The 23,048-nt window shown below is 43.9% G+C and overlaps 2 protein-coding genes across 2 annotated transcripts in view; both read left to right on the top strand.

Annotated features, from left to right (window-relative positions):
* The first annotated feature begins 202 nt into the window (after positions 1–202).
* On the top strand, positions 203–4,520 carry SMIM30 (small integral membrane protein 30). The gene is made up of 2 exons (XM_080391040.1): positions 203–995; positions 1,751–4,520. The coding sequence occupies exons 1-2, from the start codon at positions 311–313 to the stop codon at positions 2,005–2,007; spliced, it is 942 nt and encodes a 313-aa protein (XP_080247166.1). The 5' UTR covers positions 203–310; the 3' UTR covers positions 2,008–4,520.
* A 143-nt stretch (positions 4,521–4,663) lies between these two features.
* GPR85 (G protein-coupled receptor 85) overlaps positions 4,664–23,048 on the top strand; it is a 90,006-nt gene continuing 71,621 nt past the window's right edge. Inside the window, exon 1 of the mRNA XM_080391038.1 lies at positions 4,664–23,041. The gene's annotated coding sequence lies outside the window, so the exon portion shown is untranslated. The remainder of the gene's footprint in view (positions 23,042–23,048) is intronic.

The following is a 23,048-nucleotide window of genomic DNA, read 5'->3' as shown; positions in this document are numbered from 1 at the left end:
CGCACACTTTCCACTGAAAAATAAAAACTGAGCTCTGACTAGGAAGTAGCTTTTATCTCCCCACAGCATTTAGAAAAAAAAAAAAAATTTAATCCTGCTTTGGGTATTTCTACAGGCAGCTTTGTCCAAAGCAGAAATACGATCAAAATCAGGACAAGCTTGACTTAGGTTTTGGGGGTGATCTCAGGGAATTACCTGGTAACACTTTTCAATGTCTTAGGGGTTTTTTAGTTTTAAAAGGCATCAGGCTGCTCTCCACCTCCTTATAAAACTGCTTCAACTGCTCTCCTCAGAGCAGGAATGGGTTTTGATGGCACCGAGCAGGACTCGTACCACTGCTGCACGGCAGCCGCAAGCTGACACGAACCAGGCACCGTCTGCGGTCACATCGCAGGCGGCCTGCGCGACCCGTTTGTTTTTCAGCGCGGAGCGCGGACAACCCGCCCGAGTCGGTACATTTTTATCATTTCACTTCAATAAAGCTGCAGCACGTACGCGCGGACCCTGCGCTCGACTGACCCGCGCGCTGGCCGGAGGCTCAGCGCGACGCCGGGCGGGCACCACCGGGCTCCGGCTGGCCGCCGCTCCGGCAGGAGCCGGGCACCCCCGGGCCGGGGCTCGGGGCCGGCCGCTCGCGCCGGGGCTCCCCGGAGGCGCCCGGCCTCTCCGCCGCCCGCCGGCCGCTCCATCCCGCCGGGCCCAGGCCAGCCCGGCCGGCCCCCGCGGAGCCCGCGCCCCCAGCCGCCCCCCGGAACCAGCCCGGCGCGGCGGCGCCCCGGCGGCGGTGCGTGCCGGGAGCGGGAGGCGGCCCGGCCGGGTCACGCTCGCCCTCGCCCCCGCCCCCGCCCGTGCCCCCGCCCCTTCCTGTCATGGCCGCTGCGGCGCTGCGGGAGCGCGGCGAGGCGGCGCGGGCCGGTGCCCCCCGGAGCTGAGGGCCCCGCCGGGGGCGCGGCGCGGGGGCGCCCCCCAGCCCAGCCGGGAGCCGGCCGCAGGAGGTGACCGAGGGGTGCCGTGCGGGCAGGGCCTGCGCGGGGGGGCTGCCCCAGGGAGCGGCCGGGCCGCCGCCGGTGGGACGGGACGGGGCGCGGAGGGGCGGCGGGGAGCGGCCGGAGCCCCGTCGCTGGCCCCCGCCGGCGGCGCTGTCGGAAAAGCCGCTTGTTCCGGGTGGCCCCGGCGGCCGCGGGCACGGCGCGGTGCCTCGGCGCGGCTTCTGCCGGGTGTGCCCCGGCCGTGGGCCCTTTCTGCGGGAAACCTGCGGAGCGCCGGGCCCGCCGTGCGCCGCGGGGGGCCGCCCCCGAGGCCGGAGGAGACGCGGAGAGCGTGTGCCCGGCCCCGCAGGTGCGGAACGGCCCGTGCTGGGGGTCCCGACGGTGCCCCTCGCAGAAGGCGCGGGTACGCAGCGCGCAGGCGGCAGCTACCCAGCCCCGAGCGGCCGGTGACAGGGGCCGGTGTAGCACGGCACGGAGCAGGCGCTGCTGGCTGCGGGCGGGAGAGCCCGTGCTCACTTTTCTCCCATGGCAAGCCTCCGAATGATTTCATTTCCACAGAGTTGTGTAACGAGGTAGCCAACCCAGCGTGCCCATCTCACAGTAGTAAGTCATTTACTTTTGTAATTGTGAAGGCAAAACCTGAATTTCCCGAGTCCCATGTGGATATTTGTAATACATCGATCACATCAGTTGGCTTTCGGCAAGACAGTTTCAGGGGGAGGCCAGCAAAACGGTTAATGCTCCTTGTGTTTTCCTTGCAGATACCAGTGACGTGCCTGCTTTCCACGGCTTTCCTCGTTTAACTGCCCCTTGGGATCAGCTGGTTGTCAGCATGCCTTCTACCAAGAACACCTCAAAACTTTTCCTGGTCCTCCTTTCATTGCTGCTGGTGCTGCCAGCTGTTGAAGCCCTGGATGCAGGAGATACCATCGCCTTCCTGCTAGGCCTAGGTGTCAGCGTCATCGGATTCTGTGCCTGCCTTGGCTTTTATGCAAGGAAAAGGAATGGGCAGCAGTGATTTCAAGAAGATGCTCAGATGAAGTGAATTTCCAAACATGGCTTGGGGTTGAGATCTGGGGTGTAAGACGGAGCTTTGGTTCTAGATAACTTTCAAAAACCACATAGTAGATATTTCTGCAAACCCCTCTTTCTGGGCAGTACAACAGCATCAAGACTGTACCCAGTAAAAGGGATTTGTAGGATCTGTCCTCATGACAGTAAGATGATTTTATATAGCTTTTGATTAAATACTGCCTTAGAGAACGGTAGGAATTATTTGAATGGGGAAGAGAAACCAAAGAGTGGTTCACAGTAAATGTCTGTAAATGGAACGTGAGGAAGACTGTCAACAAGTTCCACAATTTTGGTTTCAAGGGTTAATCAGGAGGAAGCAACTGTTAATCTTCCAGTCAGGGTGACAGAGCATTGGAAGTACTCCTAACTAGATAGCTAGGGAGCAGACTGAGACTACGTTGACTTGTGTGCGTGTGTGCTCATGCTTTGTAATGAGTTAACACCTAACACCTCACTTCTGTTGCCACAGGGATGAGACTTCAGAGAACTAAGAAAACATGGAAAACTGGGTTTTCTTACGTATTTTTATTGTAGAATGTGCCTCTCCTCTAGCCTGTGTTCTTGTTACCAAGTAAATACACTTAAGAATGGGGCCACTGTATTTCCTTAACATGTATTTCACAGAAAAGTACATGTAAGGCTATGTAAATCACATCAGGGACATGTTGTTGTCTCTTGTTTATTTTTTGTACCCGGCTTTCCTTTAGGCACACCAGTTTTAAGGCATATTTAATCTGGTATTTGCATTTTTTTCCCCAAAACTGAAGACTTACTTGTTTTAATGAGGAATTATGTGTAGTATTTCTGCTTTAGGGAGTTCCTGGAATTATAACAGGGCAGTTGTGCACATGTTTCTTTTGCAATATAGAAATAACGTGTTTTTTTAAAATCCTGGTTTTAGTCAATGGTCCATTGTTCTCCAGTGTCTTCCTCATGACGAATTTGTGTTGCTAGCTAAACATGTAGGCTTCTTACCTAACTGATGTATATGAGTTCCACAAAGATTCGGACCAAAACCAAAGTAAAAATTCCTGATACAAAATGGCAGGTGTAAATTTTATTCATGCTCAGTCAGATTGTATGTATATGGTTGACAAACTCTACTCAGTAGCATATTCAGGACTAGTTTCTTTAAATACCAAAGGTGAAATGGCACAGCCAGGAATGTCTACCTGTGGCAGATTCCTCTGGCTTGTTAGGGAGTTCTAGCTGTCCACTTGAGACAAGGAGCATAATCTAACAGCAGCAGAATAAAGGAGCATAGGAAGATGAGCTCTCCGCAGTTCAGACAATTTCCCTCTGGTCTTGTGCTGTGGACACTGCCACATTTGCTAGAAATCTTGTCTTCTTAACTTTCAGAGCTGGGGAAAAAGGTTAAATGTGGTGCAGAACAATATATTTTGATAACTGTTCTTCCCCTTCCTCTCGAAGTGTCTCTTTTCAGTAGAGCACAAAGCAATGGCTAGAAGAGTTGTCTGGCAGGTCTTATATAAAGTAATTGTGTGGGCAGATGATGTTCTCCAAATTCAAGTATGCCATTTGTAGCTGGTTTGACTTGTCTCCAATCTCTGAGGAGGCAGAAGCCCTGGTTATTTCAGTCTTGCAATTTATGTCCCACTCTCATCATAGATAGAGGGAGAAAGGTAGAACAAAAGGTTTCAAAATTGCATGGGACTGAAACTGTAGGACTAACCCAGCAAGCCACAGGAACCTAGGTTTCTGCTCTCAAGTTACAGGAACAATAACAATTACTCTGATGAGATGCAGTCTTTCCAGGTAGCTGTTCTTGAACGCTTTCTGTGGCTTCCAAAAGTCAGAAAGGGACATGATGCACAATTACTAGGTACAAATGAAATCTACATCCCTAAGAGGAGCTTCGGAGAGTAGTGTCATGTTTGAAAGCTGCCTAGCAGCAGCAGATGAAGCTGTATGTGATTATTCGACTGGATGGATAGAAACACATCGTGTGATCTTCCATGTTGCAGCTTGGCTAAACCATCGCCCTTAAAAAAAAACCAAACCAACAAACAAACCACAAAATCACCACTCAGTTCCTTTTATAATTCCCAAAATTAGATAACTTTGCCAGTTTTTCAGTAGAATATTAACTGCTTTCAATAGAATAAATTTTATTGCAAGCAGCTTTTCACAGACTCCTTTATCTTCACATTGGAAAAGATCCCCAGCAATAGTTTTCACAGAATTGTGCAACAGTTTCACTGCAGGAGAACAAAATTTTAGCAGATTAATTTGCGTCATGCAATAGATACGAGGAACTGTGGTGTTTGCCCAGAGCTGTATGTACTTCATTGCAAGGTGTCCGCACAGCATAATGGCGTTTTCTGGTTCTGAGAGAAGCTTTGTTGTTAAGACTTGCATTTGTTCATGACTTTAGTGTAAAATCTGATACCCCTGTTTTCCTTCTGTCTTAATAAATTTTGACATGATTTGTCATCAGCTTGAAGTGGTTCTTATGAAAAGGAAAATAGGGATGACAAATTACTGAAACTGCTGAAATTCTTTATATGAAATACTATCTTCTTACATGCTTTTGCTTATGTTAGGTGACTTTACAAACTGATGTGGCATAAGGTATGTTTTCAGTTGAACTTTGGTACAGTGAGTGTACTTCTCTGGGTCCTATTACCTACCTCATTTCAATATCAGTTACTTTACAGCACTTCGAGGGGGCTGCTCCCCTTACTTTGAAAATGGCAGCTTGCAGTTGTGAAGAAGCTCATTTCTCTGGTACAAGGGAAACTTGGAAATACTTTTGACTATGAATTTTCATCATCACTATTACATAGTTGCCTCTGTGCCAGAAAAACCATTTATGGCAGTCTTCTAGCTGGAGACCCAAGAATATAAAGGACCGTTTTCTTTTTTGCTAAATAAATATGTTCTAGTGCTTTATAGTTATTTGAATGATACTTTGCAGTTTTTTAGACTTCAAAACTGCTTGTTTCATCCCAGTGTTGTATTAAAATAGGCTTCTAGCTCTTTCGGGATTTCAGCTAGTGCATAAAGCAGTTCACTTTGCACACTAAACTAATACCATTAGTGGCTGTCTTCAGAGGAGAAAGCAAAAACAGCCTGACAATGCCCACCTCTTAACAAATACAACCTACCTTCTAATCAGTGGAAGAAAGCTGCCATTAGGGAACATGCAGCTTTTGACTGCTATGATTTCCATCTGTGTTAACAACAGTGTAGCTCAAAAGTAGCCATCCTATGAACATTTAACAGTCAGCATATGGTCCCTTTGTGAATGGACAGAACTCCTTCACCCCTTACGGCATACCTTCAAGTGCTGCACACCAGCTAGGTGGTACCATTCTGCTGGGTACAGCAGTACCTGGAACTGGAATACAAATGCTTCGCCCAGTTCTGAATGCACTCGCATCTCTGGGTATATGAAAACTGATAAACCACTGCTGTGAACCCTTCCTCCCACTCAGATAAATCCTGCTGCTGGTTGTGATGCTGCTTTAATACTGTTCTAAGACTTGTCAATTATATGGCATCTTCCATCTGAGAACCCATACATGCTTACAAGTATTAATGTTTGCATCCCTGTCATATCCTTTGATGAGTGGGACAAGTGGAAGGAGAGTCGGTGACTTATGGTCATGTTCAGGAGGTAGGTGGTATCTCTGGGATGCTCACTGAGGTTGCTGGAACGTGTTGTGCTTGTGGTTCACAGCCACCATGCCCCTGCCATGGGATCTGCCCCTGAACCATCCCAGAGACTCTTCTGTACTGAGCAGCCACAGCCTGAAGCTCTGGTTCCTCTTTGACAAAGCCATTTACATAAGCTGTGTAAGAAGAGGGTAGGGAGTTGAGTTCACCATGTATAATAAGATAAAACATGACTAAATGGATGAACTGCAGTAGGTAGGTCACTGTGGTAAATGCTCTAATTTACTGTACTACAAAGGTATTTTTTCTGTTGATTTTTACATCCGATGAACGGTTTGGCAGATATAAACTGATGTAATGATGAGATTGTTAGGAGTGGTGGAAAGGAGGGTTGGGTTGGGCTGTCCTCCAGGTGTACCCTTGAACAAATTGTTAGTAAACGGTTTGAAGTCAACAGAAAGTGCAGGTTGTTCACCAGATCAGAAAAGACCACTAATTCAGAACCAAATGTAGCAAAACATATTGGGCAAGATTTGATGTGACTAAAGATGCACAGGGCCCAAAATGCTTAATTCCTGCTGAAATCAATCTTCAAAACTTTAAATGGACAAGTTTTTAATACATTAGATACTGGCCATATTGCTAAGTGTTAAATTGTTAAAAAGGGTAAGATTTTCAGTTCACATGAATACACAGTAGCACCTAAATACTACTTTTCCGATATTCAGAGAGCAAGCTTTCCAGCAAGCAAGCTGGAATTTACATACCAAGCTACAGTATGGTAAATACCGTAAAAGGACATCTACTTTGAACTAAAACTAAGAGAACAATAAAAATATATATATATATTCAAAACACTTCCAGATGTTGTAGTGGTCTCAGTTTCTCTGTAATAAAATCTGTAAATATGTGGGATGCTCTGTCACATGAAGGTGCAGGCACACTAGACAGTCAGCATAGCCTTTTGTTTCTGGATCATTCATCTGACTATATCAAAACAGATTTTTTAATGAGAAAAAGATAACAAACCATCCTTTTAGAGTGCTAAGCAAAGAGACCTGTATAAGCTCTTAGTGTAAGTGAAGACCTGAAAGCAGAGTGGCCTCCAGCAGACCTAGGAGCTGTGACCATTAGAGGCAGGGAAGAAAGAATCATGCCCCCAGACACACTACTGTCAAACACTAGAGCTTGCTCCTGGGTTGGGTTAAAGTTTGTGTTCTGCTTGAACCTTCCTGCATTGGCTATATTCCTCCTCGCTAGTCTTTGTCTTGGAAATGTTAACTGGAACCAACAATACTGGCAGCTTTCCCAGTTGCCATTCATTTGAGGCACTAAAATATTTGTGGACATCATACTGCTACTCTCCACTTTGCAAGTATGAAAGCATGAAATTTACCTTCTCTTCCCGAATGGGATCAAAATGCTGCAGAGCAACGCAGTTCCATAAAAATTACTAGAGGAGGGTTTGTCTTTTTCTTCTGTTCTTCTGTTTGTGCAGCTCTTTGCACACATTGTGATGATACTAATAATAAATAATACAACCGCATGTCCATTTCCTACCCTCTCGCAGAAAAGCAGCAGTCCTAAAACATGACCAGTTTTAATCTTGGCACAATTAAAAAAAAATTTTTGCTTTTATCTAAGTATGTTCACTTTCCATTTAATTAATTAATTGTGCAATGAGGATGTCTTTAATTAATTCTAGAACTGTTCAAGGACATTTTCTGCCAACCTTTTTCTGAACTCAGATGGCTATGGAAATTACATGGCCAATACCTGCACTTACTTCTCAGCCTTTAACCTAACGTGATTCTTCATAAGTCAGATGGCAGCAGTTTTAAACTTTATTTTAATCTATTCAAATGAACTGGAGGATTACAAAAGCCATGTTGACTCAGTTTTCCTGGGAAGCACATATTTATTTCAGTGTCTGCATGAACAGCAAGGAACAATCATGCCTTTTTAAATTTTGATCTTTTAAGAAAGGACAATTTTGGTCAATTACCAATCTATCTGAGAAGTGGAGACAGTGTATCATCTATATAGACTATAGTCTAGATCTACTAAAAAAAAAATAATTTTCATAAAAAGTGATATCACAATGGGCCTTACCTAAGTCACTTTGCATCTCTTCATAAAAATTAAAGATGTTGTTCATGTATCTGGAGCAGTTGCCAGTAAGAAACCAGTATTCAGCAATAAATGTCACAGTCATGTTTTTCATTCAATTGTATTTGCAGAAACGAAACAGAAACCCCAGAAACTATTATATATTAAAAATAGGCAAAAAAGTGCTTTTCCAAGAACAAGTCAGTGTTATCTAGTAATAACTATGGCCCTGAAGAAAATCTCAGTCAAGCCAACTCAAAAAATTTTATTGTCCTAAAATGAAACCAAGCTGTTCTAAAGGGGTGATGAAACTGAGCCCTTTGAACCCCATACAACTTGTCTATGACCATCTCCCACGCCAGGGTTATGGCCGCAGGCTGTCCTGATGCAAGGGATGCTGGAAACCTCAAATCCTGCCTTGGAAGTGATGGACAGCTGGGTTTCTCCAGGTGCCAAATGCACACCCGGGCCACCAGTACTTGCTCCACGGAGCATCTCCCTCTGTGACAAAAGCCAGACAGGTGATTACGTATTTATTTAGACATTCAGGAATAGCTGTGTGACTTGTACATCTTTAACCTCCTTCCATACCAGATTTCACATTTCAAAATGTAGTATTGTATATTACACTTTATTTAAAAAAAAAAAAAACAAAACTGTGTATAATCTTTTAAAATACAGAATGTGCGTGGGCCAGGGTGAGTGATTCCATTTCAGTGAAGTATGAAAACAGAGGTCACTCTTGTCAGCTGAAAGGGTATTTCTGAATGGTCCATCTACAAAAGGGGGAAAAAGAGATCATCTTTGGGAAGAAACTGAGCCAGGAAATGTACAAGGTGACCTCCAGAGGTCCTTTCCAACCTAATTTACTGTATGATTCTATGAAATCCTAGTTGTAAATGGGATGCATAAACAGCAGCTCAATTCACTTGTATCTTTATGGCAAACAAGGATATATTTGTGGTGAACAAATCTAATCACAGTGTGAGCCCATAGGGAACCTGACTGCAAAAGCTGTGAGGCTGTTCAGTTATCATGTAAGACCACAGGGAAACCAGATGTACCAGGATTCTCCCACTGTGTCTAGTGAAACTCAATCCCTGAGGCATTAAAAGGTTATGGAAAAAAGGGAGCAAATACAGCATATGTACAGTAATCCTCTTTTCAGAGTGGGATTTTTAGAGATGGGTTTATGGGGCTAGTACTGTATTCCAAATGGAATCCAAATGCTTCAATGCAAAGCCCCAAATGTGAATTATCTCAACCCCCGCCCAAGTCAACATTTTGAAAATATTAAGATTTGACAGCCTGACTAAAAGACTGTGTTGCACATGGAGTTCCCATCGGCATCAGTGGGAGTTTAGGACAAGGTCAAAAACAAAACACAGGTTTGGATGCAGTAGCTGTTGACAGGATGGAGGGGTCCCTGTCATTTGACCAGTAGTGCATCTTACACCAGATGGTGCTCATGGGGAACCGCAGCCACATCGGCTGCATCCCCGTCTCTTCCCTTAGGACAGTATTAGCTGAATTATTTACTGTGGTAACTGAATGCCAAATTTTCATCTGGTTAAAAAACAGCCTGAAGTTGCTGAAATCAGTGCAGTCATCCTGATTTAAATTCGTTTTGAACAAATCACAAGAGGCTTCATTCTGACCTTGCACCAGCCCTTATACTTCTGTGTAATGCAGCAGAATTATTCTTGATTTCCATTTATGTGAAAATTTAAATTGGTTCTTAAAATAGATGCTGTCTTTTTTTTTCCTCAGCCTGCTACCACTAAATTATTTGACCTACATCTTAATAAATATTTGAAAAAAATATTCTCCCCATTCTTATTCCACAAATACACTTCAGATCTCATATATTCAAGTTAAGACTCCTTTGTTTCTCCCCCTGCAAGATTTATCAACCAAGGCAAAGGGAATGCACAAGACATTTGACTTGTCACCCACTCCCAATGACACCATACTAATACAATGTGCCTTTTCACACACTTTTAATGTATGTGTGCTGTACGCATCTGATGTACATCACCTTATAAATATATTTCCGTCTTGTTGCTCTTACCATTTCAGTAATAAGAGGAATCTGTTTTGTGTCTATGTTAAACTGTTCCTCAAGAACTCCCTTCACCTAGTCTACGTGCGCTTCTTGTATTAGATGAGAAGTACTCCATAAATTTTCTTTTCCTATCCAGAAGTAACAATGAAATCCCAGTGAAAAGGATTTCAGAATTTCAGAAGGACCAGCAAGGAAATTATTATAGCTGTAGACAGAAATATAAAGCACTCAAAATATGAACTTTCATGACTTTTGCCAGAGGTTTCTCTGCTTAACTCCCAATAGACTTAATAGGAATTAAGAATTTAAATCCTTTCTACTTCCAAAGGAATACTGACCTTCCAATAGCAAATGTAGAGCATGTGATCACTTTATGCACACTACCAAAATAATCTGAAATCGTTTGTACATAATAGTCAGACTGCTGCCTTAATATATCATAATGCCAACCGTCTTAACTCAGGAGAATGAAAATTGCCTGACTTAGTGCAAAATACAGGCATTGGGAAGCAAATGTTACACAAACAGGGTGAAGAAGCACTGACAGACATACCTTAAATACATTCTCTTTCATGTAGCAGTAGGTGAGCCATTTGCTCAGTAAGAATTCCATGTCCTCTTACAGGACTGGGCTTTTGGGTTTTCATTATCAGATTTTGAAAACCCACTCGCCTTTTGTCCTATGTTTGCGAAAGCTGAACTCTGGTTTCACAATAAATAAATAAATGCTAAGAAGTAAACTTCATGAGTGAAAGACTGGGGCTTTTTCATTTTTGAACCAGTTGAGCCCTGCCAGCTGCTTACAGTAACAACTTCTGGTCTTATCACAAAGACTGAGAAATGTGCAGCTTATATGGAACTAGGACATTTGTAAAGAGTTTTATAAGTACATGTTTCTCTAAACTTACCCCAGAAATAATAAAAGCCCATAAACAACCCTGGTTCAAAAAATTCCTTCTAGGATGTTCACGCTGAACAGACCAGAACAAATCTTCCACCATCCCCTGGTACAGACATTTCAGAAATCCTTTCTTAAATCTGCTATATGGTGCATTTTTATTTACATTACAGCATACCTAACCCTTAAACCATAATGCTGATTCAAAGTATACTATACTTGTATCTTTTTCTTCATTTAAGCACTTGCAAGCCCAATGCTAAAATCTGAACATTTTCTTAGTGCCAATAATTATTCATCCTCTTACTCTTATATTTTTCAATTTCAGAAACCTCCCGACATGATTTAATATGTAAGTTTTTTACATTAAAAAGAAGCATTTAGCATTATTTTGTGTTTTGAAAGGTATCTTACTGTATCTGTTCATTAGGAGCCATATTTGAATATCTGCACCCCCAGATTTTTAGCAGATTTTTAAGTAAAGGTTAAATGGTTTAAGGGTCAAAAACCTACCTCACCTTAAAATAAGTTTGGTTTAAGTAGGTCCATAATTGCATTCCAAGACTGCCAAGTGAAGCAGAAGTCTGAAAGTTTCGTAATTAAGACTGTAACTTTAGTTGTCTGCAACTTCTCACTGTATCTAATGAAGGTTATTCCAGCCGCATTCATTATCTAACTAGGTTTGCCTGAATTGGCCAAAAGTGCATTTAAAACTAGCCTTGCAGTTCCACTAATTCTATAGTCTCAATTGCCTCTGTCTGCCTGTGACAGCAGAAAATAACTTCTTACATTCCTGCAACAAGTTTTTTTTCTTCTGAATTCTTCTGTCTTACTCCTTAATGGCCATGACATTACCTTCACTTTTTAAACTTTTACTTCTCTTTCAGTATCACTAAGTTTTCCCAAGATGTGATCCATGTTATGGTAACTAACCCACTTGGACAAATAAATTATTCTGAGAAATTGCCAGCTCTTTCTGTATGAAAGTCTTCCATTTGAATTCAGGTTGTTGGCATTTCGTTATGTTCCATGGCTGGCCTTGTGGCAATATCCTTTACAAATTCAATGCAGGAAAATTCAGTGTTTAAGTAAAAAGAAAGTAAAAACTGCTCTCTTTCCAATCAAGAGCATGCAGGTTGAAACAGATATATCTTGAGGACCCATGATATCAAAGAGAATTCCTAAGTTTTACATAAATTCCTCAAATTGCCACAGTTTTGTTATGCATGCATATTTATGAGGTAATATTATACATAATAGAGAGATACAGTATATCAAGTAAATGTTCTGTTAGCTTCTGAAGCTTACATTAATACAGATTTTACAATGCAGCACAGAATTACACAACAGGTACATTTTACTTGGCCTGTACTGTGAGGAACTGGTGTGTTCACTCATCAAAAGAGCTCTTTTATATCCAGGTACATAACCCAGATTAGGAAAAACAGATTGCTATTATTTAGATCTCTTACTTCCACATTTTATTTTAATAATGGAGAGCAAATAAATCCACTGAGGCTTAATAAAATTATGTAGTGAGGAACTGCAAGAGCTTAAGAGGTGATTTAGATACCTAAACCATGACTTAAACAGAATTTAGGACATAAAGCCTCCAGAGAGGGACCCAGAAATCCCTCACTGCAGCAACAGCAAGACTTCTCAGTGCTCACTTTTCAGTTGGACCTGAGGTTGCAAGCTTTCCATTCATGTCCAGAACTGCAAGAGTGTGCAGTCCAGAATCTCTGTGACCTAGATGTGAGACAGAGCATAACCTAAATGCCTTACTCCCAGCAATGTCCCTAGAAGAGTCTGATTTGAGTGGTGTGCTCAGGTAACATATATCAGCAGCAGTGCTGAGCCCACTGAATGCACAAATGCTGCAGAAAGCTCACCTTTTCCATAACCTCCTAATAGTTACATCCCATGAAACAGAAGATCTGGAATTCAAGCTCAGTCTCCCACATCCAAAAAATGTTTCCTGCAGTTCCAGGAGGTCCAATCCTGGAAAGCATGCTCTCCTGTTTGTCCTGGACCCTCTATGTATAAAAATGCAAGGGCAGTGGCACAGCAGGTGGTGGCATGTGGACAAGAGAGACTGATTCCCATGTCTGCTACTTAGGGTAGCTGCCTCTTATGTCAAGACTGAAGTCCAGGTCTCAGCTCCATGGCCTGATACTATGTGGTCAATCAGAAAACAAAGCAAAACCAGCACTAAACAATCGAGGTAGCAGAGACAAAATCCCACATGTTTCTCCTGCCAGCACAGGGTCTTATCTAGTACAGTGCAACATCTTGTTCCCACTCAGTTTTTTACCCTTTTCTTTAAACACCATACTCAAACATTGCCTAACTATATGCAAATACTAGTCCAATTAAGCAAACGATATTGCCATTTGCTAACATTGGGTTTGACTAGTTTGGCAGGTGACATTTCAATAAAACATTAATTCTTTCATACCTCCATAAAATAGGCAATGGAGTAATAAATGTATATTTACAGTTGCATCATAAGGCTGCATTCATGCAGTTCCTCCTACTGTGCCATCATAGTGCTGTTCTGATAGTATCTGCAGAATTCAGACTGTTGTGTTTCTTAACAGATGACCTACCTTTATCCAGAGATAGACTGTTCTCTGCATCCTTGCAAGTGTAAAACTTAAAATTGCTTCTCCTTGTTCTACATACAAATGAGAACATTTCATACTTAATATCCAACAAACTGACAAAATGGGACCATGGCATTAAGTTCTAGGTATGAAATGAGTTGCAGTGAACAAGTAACAGCTGAGTTGACACAGGAATATCCAAGAGTATTTCCGCTTTCTAGATCATAAAACCTGAAGCTCACTAGAAGAACATATATTCGTGCTAGCTGCTTGCAAAGCCAGTGTTCACTCTCCATCTCGGACATTACAGACTTGCCCCTCCATTGCCTCAGTTTTACACAATTCAAGCAATTATCATTCAGCAGTATACTTTTTTAACCAACTTATATTTTCTTTGCAGACCTTTAAATCAGTCCAGAGTCATTATACTGTACTGTCTGTATTATCTTAAATTAAAATTTGACAATAAATTAGTAGGAAGTCTAATGACTACGTGTGAACGGGTCATATCAGCAAAAATAAATATTTCTAACACTGACACTTAATTTTTGTGCCTAAGTACAGCCTGAAAGTCTTCTGAAAGCTGTCAGTGACAGTTATCCTGTTTTATCCTATTATTTTTAAATCCACTTCTCAGTATATTGCTAGAAATAGAAAATGCATTGCCAAGTAGTCTCTCTAATCCTACAACATACTGTCCATTCATTGTTCACCTCTAACCTAACCTTAAAGATGGCAGAAAATGGAAACGTTTATATATCTCAGCTCTACAAAAGTGGTTGATTTGACATATATCCCTACACACTGACAACAGTCATGCAAATAGTTCTATGACCACTGGAAGAAATGGAGCAGTAACTGCAACAGAAGCAAGGAGGAGCTCAGTAGCGTGGCTGTTGATCCGTTTGATACTGGCCTGACGAACAGCATGTGTGCAGTCTGTCACAGAACCAGCAAGGTCTTTGGGTCTAACACAGTGCTGTGCTAGCTACTTGCCATTCTGCCCCTGGATAGGGAAACCACGGTGACATATCCAGTGTCCTGCTCAGCCGCACAGCTGAGTGCAGCCAAGCTTGCACTCACAAAGAGTTTGAATTGGGAAGGGATCAAGACTCCAGGCCATGGCCAGTTTTGACTAGCAGATGAACTGCTGTATGGACGAGGGTCCCTAAGGAGTGGTGGCCAGCCTGAGAGCGGTGGCCAGCCTGAAAGAACAGCAAGGGGAAAAGGTAAATGACAGGACAAGCAGCCAACACCTATATTCACAAAATTTATAAGAGCTTCACCTTCCTCTGAGCCCCTGCTCTGATTTCACTAAAATCAGCCTCAAGGTCTAAAAGACATTGAAGGGGAGGAAACGTGCATAAATTCACTTAGTCATTATGTAGCTTCATGACAGAAAGTATATGAAAAATAATGAACCATAATCACTCCTTCATTAGGCCCCAACCATGTCCTAATAATCTCCAGTGAGCCAAGAGCACAGAAAAAGATGGGAGCAATATGTGCCAGCCTGGCAGTCTCCCCAGTCATCCAAAGAAGCATTCCACACATATCCATACTTGCTGGAAAACTATGGAAGAGCTTGAGATAGAGTAGGTTTACATAACTGGTATAGTTATGTGTATCTCAGACATGAGGCTGTCTATACTTAATATCAGGTGCACAAAAATGTTGGATGCAGCTCAGCTGGAAGAAGTCATCCTTCCCCTTTCTCTCAGGCATTTTCAGATTCCTCTCTCAAGGCAAGCATTCTGTTCCGTAATGTCACTAACCCCGTTCATTTTGCTCCACAGTGTTCCACTGGTGTCTATAATGGCAATAGGAAAAAAGTGTTCTGTGATTGGCACCGTTAATGACCATGACTCTGCAGAACTGCTGTGTGCTTCAGCAGTGGTTAGCTGATTTCAGGTCCTGAATTTCCACTTAGTAAGGTAAACCAGGAGCATTACATAGCCTGTGAGAAGGCATTTTATTGAAAACTCACGTGTTAGAATAGACAAAACTAGTATCAAATATAGTATCTGAGAAGGGGTGACGTTCACAAACAACACAAACCAAACACTTCCTTTGTTTAAAAGAGAAAATCTACAAACTTTTGTCCATCATCAGTTTCTAAAGCTAATAGGTGCTTTTAAAATCATACTAACAGATTCCTTCACTGGAGTAAATTACCAGAGCTTTCAATGTTAGTGGTCCTGAGATGCTGACTTACATTGGCTGCAAATCTTCTCCTGTGTGGGGATGCTCCACTTTTACCTGAACGTGGTTGGTAGAGTGTCAGAAGGCCAAGACAGCAAGTGTTCTTCCGAGGTCAGCAGCTCAGGACCTCACTGTAGATCCTGTCACTGAGGCACTTCTACAGTGTTGCCCATATTGAACAAAAACTGTTAGCAGAAAAAGAATTTCAATACTTCCCATTAACAAGACTGCAAGTCCAGAATTATCCACATTAAAAAAAATGTTATACAGACATACAACATATTGTTCACCCTCTGTGATTTAAAAGAAAAACAACCAACCAAAAAAAAAAACAACAACAAACAGGAGCTAAACAAATTACTAAAACTTTGAATTTTTAACATTACATTATCTATATATACAATTTATGAGGGACACAAGATGGCAATATTAAAGAAATATTCTTAACCATTCAAAAATATTATCTCAACAAATGTATCTCCTTGGAACTACTACTTCATATTCTATGAAGTTTCTTCTTTTACCGCTTCTGTGGAGCCCAACCATCAATCTGCATACTAAGGATGTGACTGGTTCTATCTTTTTTAAATTACATGTTATCACTCCACCTTGGCTGTGAAAACAATTAATTTGGTAATTCTTCAGTACAGGACAACAAACATGTGGTGCACAAACAACAGAGTGCATGTGAAGCTTTGCCTCTCTCTCTCTCTCTCTTTTTTAAACTCTCTCTAAATCATATATATATAAAGGCCACTTGTGAAGTCCAGCAATTTAAAAACGTAGCTTATCTTTTTGCAGGCGCAAGTAATTAGCAGTGCAATTTAACATTGGTAATTATTCATGGCCACACTAGAATCATTTGCATTTCTAACCATCTGATACCCAAGTGAAGTCAAGTAATTACATGTCTACACTACTTAAATTGCACAACAACTGAATCTAACACTGCAACACTGATTTAACAGTGTACCAAGGAAACCTAGATGCAAAAGACATGTCTGTCTTTCCAATGTATGAACCATTAAAAGGTGCTTAGCAGCCTGAGGATACAGGTAAGCATCTAACAGGATTTTCAGAAGAATATTTGTGCCTCACTCCCATTAGAGTCACAGATGTTCTCCTCTGCGGGACAAAACCTTTTTCATGTGGTCAGCAGATAAGCATATGCGTGTTTGCTCTTAAACCTTAATTTATCCCTGTGTAAATGTGCAACATAGATCAACTTTTAAGAACAAAAATTAAGTTTCAAAGGGCAGTTATGAAACATTTTTTTAAAAATACCTAATTAAATGTTTTTTGAGAAATAGTTACAAAACATCTGAGGATCTGGGGAGGTCCCAGAAGACTGGAGGTTAGCCAGTGTGATGCCCGTCTACAAGAAGGGCAGGAAGGAGCATCCAGGAAACTGAAGGCCTGTCAGCCTGACCTTGGTGCTGGGGAAGGTCATGGAGCAGATCATCCTGAGAGCCATCATGTGGCATGTGCGAGACAAGGGACGGATCAGGCCCAGCCAGCATGGGTTTATGAAAGGCAGGTCCTGCTGGACGAACCTGATCTCCTTCTAGGACAAGATGACCCACCCAGTGGATGAGGGAAAGGCTGTGGGTGTTGCCTACCTGGACCTTAGTAAAGCCTTTGGCATTATCTCCCACAGCATTGTCCAGGAGAAACTGGCTGCTCATGGCTTGGATGGGCATACCCTTTGCTGGGTAAAAAACTGTCTGGCTGGCCAAACCCACAGTGTGGTGGTGAGTGGAGATACATCCAGTTGGTGGCTGGTCACAAGTGGTATTCCCAAGGTCTCAGCATTTGGGCCAGCTCTGTTTACTATCTTTATCAGTGATTTGGACAAGGGGATGGAGTGCACCCTAGTACATTTGCAGATGACAGCAATTTGGGCAGGAGTGATGATCTGCTTGAGGGTAGGAAGGCTCTACAGAGTGATCTGGGCAGGTTGGGTTGATGGGCTGAGGCCAGCTGTAGGATGTTCAACAAGGAGAAGAGCCAGGTCCTGCACCTGGTTCACAACAAGCCCACACAATGCTACAGGCTTGGGGCAGAGCGGCTGGAAAGCTGCCTGGTGGGAAAGTACCTGGGGGTGCTGGTTGACAGCCGGTTAAACATGAGCCAGCAGGGTGCCCAGGTGGACAAGAAGGCCGGTAGCATCCTGGCTTGTATCCAAAACAGTGTGGCCAGCAGGACCAGGGAAGTGGTCGTCCTCCTGTACTGGGCACTGGTGAGGCCGCACCTTGAATACTGTGTTCAGTTTTGGGCCCTTCACTTCCAGACAGACGTAGAGGTGCTGGAGCATGTCCAGAGAAGGGCAATGAAGCTGGTGAAGGGTCTGGAGCACAAGTCCTGTGAGGAGCGGCTGAGGGTTTAGTTTGGAGAGAAGGAGTCTCAGAGGGGATCTTATTGCTTTCTACAAGTCCCTGACAGGAGGTTGTAGACAGGTGGAGGTTGGTCTCTTCTCCCAGTTAAAAAGCAATAGGTGAAGAGGAAATGGCCTCAAGTTGTGCCAGGGGAGGTTTAGATTGGATATTAGAAAAAATTTCTTCACCGAAATGGTGGTCAAGCACTGGAACAGGCTGCCCAGGGAGGTGGTGGAATCACCATCCCTGCAGGTGTTTAAAAAATGCATAGATGTGTTACTTATCAAAATGGTTTAGCGATGGACTTGGCAGTCCTGGGTTAACAGTTGGACCTGATGATCTCAAAGGTCTTTTCCAATCTAAATGATTCTATGATATGACTAAATATTAATATCTTAAAAATCCTAATTATTACCCCTAGGAACTGTTACAGTCACTTGAATGCCATTGTGTTACAGATGAAAACATGCACCACTGAGGCAGAGACCACTAGAGAGATTTTTCAGTGTGGAGTGAAATTTATGCCTGTGCCGAGAGCCAACCCAGGAGCCAGACACTACCAACAGATGTCTTTACTCTGCAAATACTTTAAAAGCTCAGGAACCAAATATATTGCAGGTGAAACTCTCCATTGTGCAAGGGTCTTACACAGGTCTCTGTATTACCTAAGTCATACTTAAATACTATTTTAAAGTTGCACAAATCTACTGCACAGGCAAGAAATTTCCCTTGAAAGAATTCCTTGAGCCCTTTGAAAGGGATGTACTTTGGTAGCGTCTGTCACAGTCTCTTAAGCAATACATAACTCTTGTGCTGGCCTCTGTACCAGAGGTGGGTACACCTTGCAGAGTATCTCTCTTGTTTTGTAGAAATGTTGCAAAATCCTACAGTGCTTTGGAGTTTGCATTATGCAGACTCGTAGATATTGCATATGTACAAATTTCAAGACAGCTAGTAAACATGTTAATTACTGAAATGATCAAGAGAATAGGGACATGAGTATTTACACTTCAGCTATTCACAAGTTCTGGCCCTATGCTGAAATCCTCATTCCACTGAAATTGTTGAAAGTTGTTACTGACCTCTGTGAGGCCAGTATCCCCCCCCGATCTTTTCAACTGTTACTTGCCACCACTAACCTGTCTTCTAGCCCAATGCCTTCCTCAGACTCCATTAGTGAGATTTCTCAGCGTCAGATTTTTCTCAAAAACCTCTTCCATTCTGAGGAAAAAGCTCAAAACACTGAGAATCATCTACCCAGCATCTTCACCTGGCTTACACCTGTGGTACAGGATTCCAGGGCACATATCCTCAAAGGAAATTAGGTGCCAAGTAGCCCAAAGGCTAGATACCAACAAAATTCCTCTGCAATAGCATTCAACTGTCCCCCAGCCCAGTGACCATGCTCCTGGCACCTTTGCCACGTGCACCCAGGCATCACCACCACCTGATGGGAATGAGCTGCCCAGGTCTGCAGATGATGCCAAAGACCAAGAATAACAAAGTAGGACTCTCAAATAAGGTGATCCTGATCTGGGAATGGACTTAGTGGGTCAAATTGACTGGATCCAGTCCTTTGGTCATTCTTAGACAGCACCTAAACTGAAAAAAAAATAACAATTGGAATACATGATCCTCAGTCACCACAATAAAGCCGAGTACTTCACTGGTTACTTTCTAGGCCATGATTATTAAATAACTCCAATAGCAGAAAATGAAAGAGCTCTGTACCATAACTGTCAACAACTTTGCAGTGGGGTTGCCCAAAGCTGGAGATGGTTCACAGCTTTGATCTAAATCAGAAAATGAGGGATATAGTCTTGGTGCTCTCATTTTCTAGAGAAAGTTCTCATCAGTCTGCTGCTAGCTCAGATAAAGTATGTGAATGGTCTTCCACTTACACTCCACTTACACTCCCACCCTTTACCTTTCCTTCTTGGTGAAAAGCAGACTTGAAACTTAAGGAGAAAAAGAAAGAAAAAAAAAATGCAGGGAAAATTTTTTACTCTCCTGAGAGTAATCACTTCTTTCCTCTGAATATAGCATATTGTATATAGCGTGCAGCTCCTCTGGGTTTTTTTGAACCTCTTTCCTGTTGCCCTTAGTGTTGTCTCCCATACATTCTGTATTGGGTAATTCATTCAGGGTTCAGGATCTTTCCTTGTGGCAAAGCCCCAAGAAATTCTGCTTGGTTACCCCTAATCTGCTCACCTTGCAACAAAGGCTGTCTCACACTTTTTTTTCTGAACCTTTCATATTATCTCCAGCCCAGCCATTCTGAAGAACTAGCTAGCACTGATCTCTTCACTTGTCCCTTCATAGCTCTTCTTCTCCCCTTCCAATTGCACATCCATTTCCTGGTTCATGATTCCTGGAGCGTTCTTTAACTGACATCTGCTTTCCCCTGCCAGATTCCCCATCGCATGGCTCCTGGATTTGCTTTCCCTCCATGGGGGATGTGACCTGCTCCTGGTAGAACAGCTTAACACAGCATTATGTCACACTCCACCAGAATCTCTCTCTTTGTAACAAGGGTTTCTCTTGCCCAACTCTACCCTTAATAAAGACAGCACAATCCATCTGACTTACTTTAGATGTGATTCAGAATGAGAGGATCTTCTCCCTAATGTATCTTGTTTTCACCATTGACTATGATGGGAAACTAGCTTAGTTGTGTATTGCTTCAGTCGAGATGTCTACATTTTGTTGAACAAAATTAGAGCACTGGTTCTCAGATTACACATGATGACAAATGGATTTATGCTGAACCAGTGGCTGAACACTGAATGAATTCCAAAGTCCACGCGTTACTTCTAAGCAGTTTGTGACAGGTCTAAAAGAAAAGCAGGTTCTTAAATGTTACATAGCAATATACTTCTGTAACATCTCTAAGAGCAAGTACAGACAGAAAATGTTAAAAACTACTCCACTGGATCTTTTTTACAATGAAGACGGTGTTGTATTGTTTATTCTTAACTAGAAATCATACATAGGAGTGTAAGAGCAGGCCCTGACCATGAACATACTATAGCCATCCTTTACCATATATTATAGATCCGCTTCCTAATCTGGCATTGTGTTTTATTTCCATGGCATTCAGAGGATTCTTTGCCATTAAAGACCATTAAAGTGCCTGCTCTTGTTGGCTTAGTAGACACTCCCTTGTTCTTCATATTTTAACATTAAGAATTACTTTGAAAGTAATTATTTATGTTACTGTGGGTACATAACATTTGTCAACAGAAAAGGGGTTGCTGGAGAAGTCTGCTTAGCTTACATGACCGTGACATGAAAAATGCAGCTTGAAGTAGTAACTTTAATAACCCTCCAAAATGCCAGTTTTAAAAGTAGAACTAACCCCAAAGACGATCACCAACACAAAGCCATCATAATCGCTTTCACAGAAAAAAAGGAAAGATTGTGTGGTACCTGAGCTCTGTGTGAGTTTTCTGCTCAAGAATAAATTTTATCTGAAGCAAGTCACACGCTTGAAACGGTGTGATTTTTGTTTTAAATAACTGTATTTGCCAGTGGCCGCAGAACTTTGGGCTTGATCAGGCTGTTACTGAAGCTAATATTTTGGGTTGGCCACCCCTTCCAGTGACTTTTAGAAAGTGCCAAAAGAAGAAGAACCCAAACTTTGACAACAGCCTTAAAAAAAAAATGCCTGTTGTCTACTAACGGTCTCAAAGAAGTGGCACACATTATGAATCAACCACATAAATCTATGCCCCAGAAGGATTTATTCTGACTTGAGCGGAAGCTCCCGGTGAGGAAGTTCCTCAGAATCCCAATCCCTCTGCCCAAAATAAGCCGTTCCTCAGCTGCCAGGCAGCCAAAACGAATCGCTCTTGGGCCAAGCCTTTCGCCGTGGTCCTGCCTCCCCCTCATGAACTTCCACAAACACCCAAAGGCGGGCGGGCGGGCGGGCAGGGGGCTGCGCTCCCTCGGGCTCTACCCGGGCCCTTCCCGCTTCCTCCCGGCTCTGCCGCGGTGGCACCGAGCGAGGGTCCGGGCTAGCGGGCGCGGAGGCCGGCGGCGGGCCCCTGCGGCGGCCCAGGCCACAGGCGGCCTCACGGCGCCGCCGCCTCGGCCCACCGGCCCGTATGACATCATCGGGACGGCTCGGTGTCGATCCCCGCCGGTTAACGGCGCGGGCGCTGCTCCGCGGCGGCGGGCGCCGTCACCGCTCTCGCCCTGCGCGCTGAGGGGGGGACGCTGGCCCTGCTACGGACGGAACGGGCTCCCATTAAAATTCATCACCGACGCCATGCAGCGCACTGACAGTTCTGCGCCGGCTTTGGGCTGAGTGTCGAGAAGCCGCTTTACGGGCTGCGAGGGGGGAAGCGGCGGAGCCGGGGAGAAGGCGCCCTGTCCTAACGGCCCCGCGGCGGATACGCCCTCCAGGAACCACGGTGCTTCTTCAGGAGTTAGAAAGAAGGAATTCACCGGGTGGGAATCGGGAGGAAAGAAAACGAGCCACGAGCGGGAGGATCCAGCCGCAGCAGCTGAAGAAGCCGCCCGGTCCCTCTCCTGACAGGCTGCGACGCGCACCACGGCGGCCGCTTCCTAGCCCCCATTTTCAGCGAAAGGGGCGGGAGGGGGAGTTCAAAGACATAAACAAGGAGCGCAGGACCTAATTCCTCCCCCTCCCTTTCCTCAAACTAGCTTGCCCAGGCCCGCCAATAAATCCAGCCCGGCTATGCATCGCATCGGGAACGTGCTGCCGCGGAGGCTGCCTTCCCCTCACTGAGGAGGCTGCTGTTGCTGCTGTTGCTGCTGATGCTGCTGATGCTGCTGATGCTGCTGATGCTAGTGCCAAGGCCGCCTTCCCCTCATCGAGGAGGCTGCTGCCGCTGGGACTGCCTACCCACCCCTGAGGAGACGAGGCTGCCTTGCCCTGACTGAGCCAGCAGCAGGTGCCGCCGCCACCGAGGCTGCCTTGCCCTCATTGAGGCGGCCGCCGCCGCTGCGTTACTGGGAGAGATTGTGCCGCTGCGACAGGGGAGGACGGGGCTCGGCGCGCAGGGAGGAGGCGCAGTGAGCATGCGCCGCCCGAGCCACTGACTGGATTCTTAGTCAAGGTACCCA

The sequence above is a fragment of the Falco punctatus genome, assembly GCF_963210335.1.
Source record: "Falco punctatus genome assembly, chromosome: 6".
Classification (NCBI taxonomy): domain Eukaryota; kingdom Metazoa; phylum Chordata; class Aves; order Falconiformes; family Falconidae; genus Falco; species Falco punctatus.
This window is presented reverse-complemented; position numbering and strand designations above follow the sequence as displayed.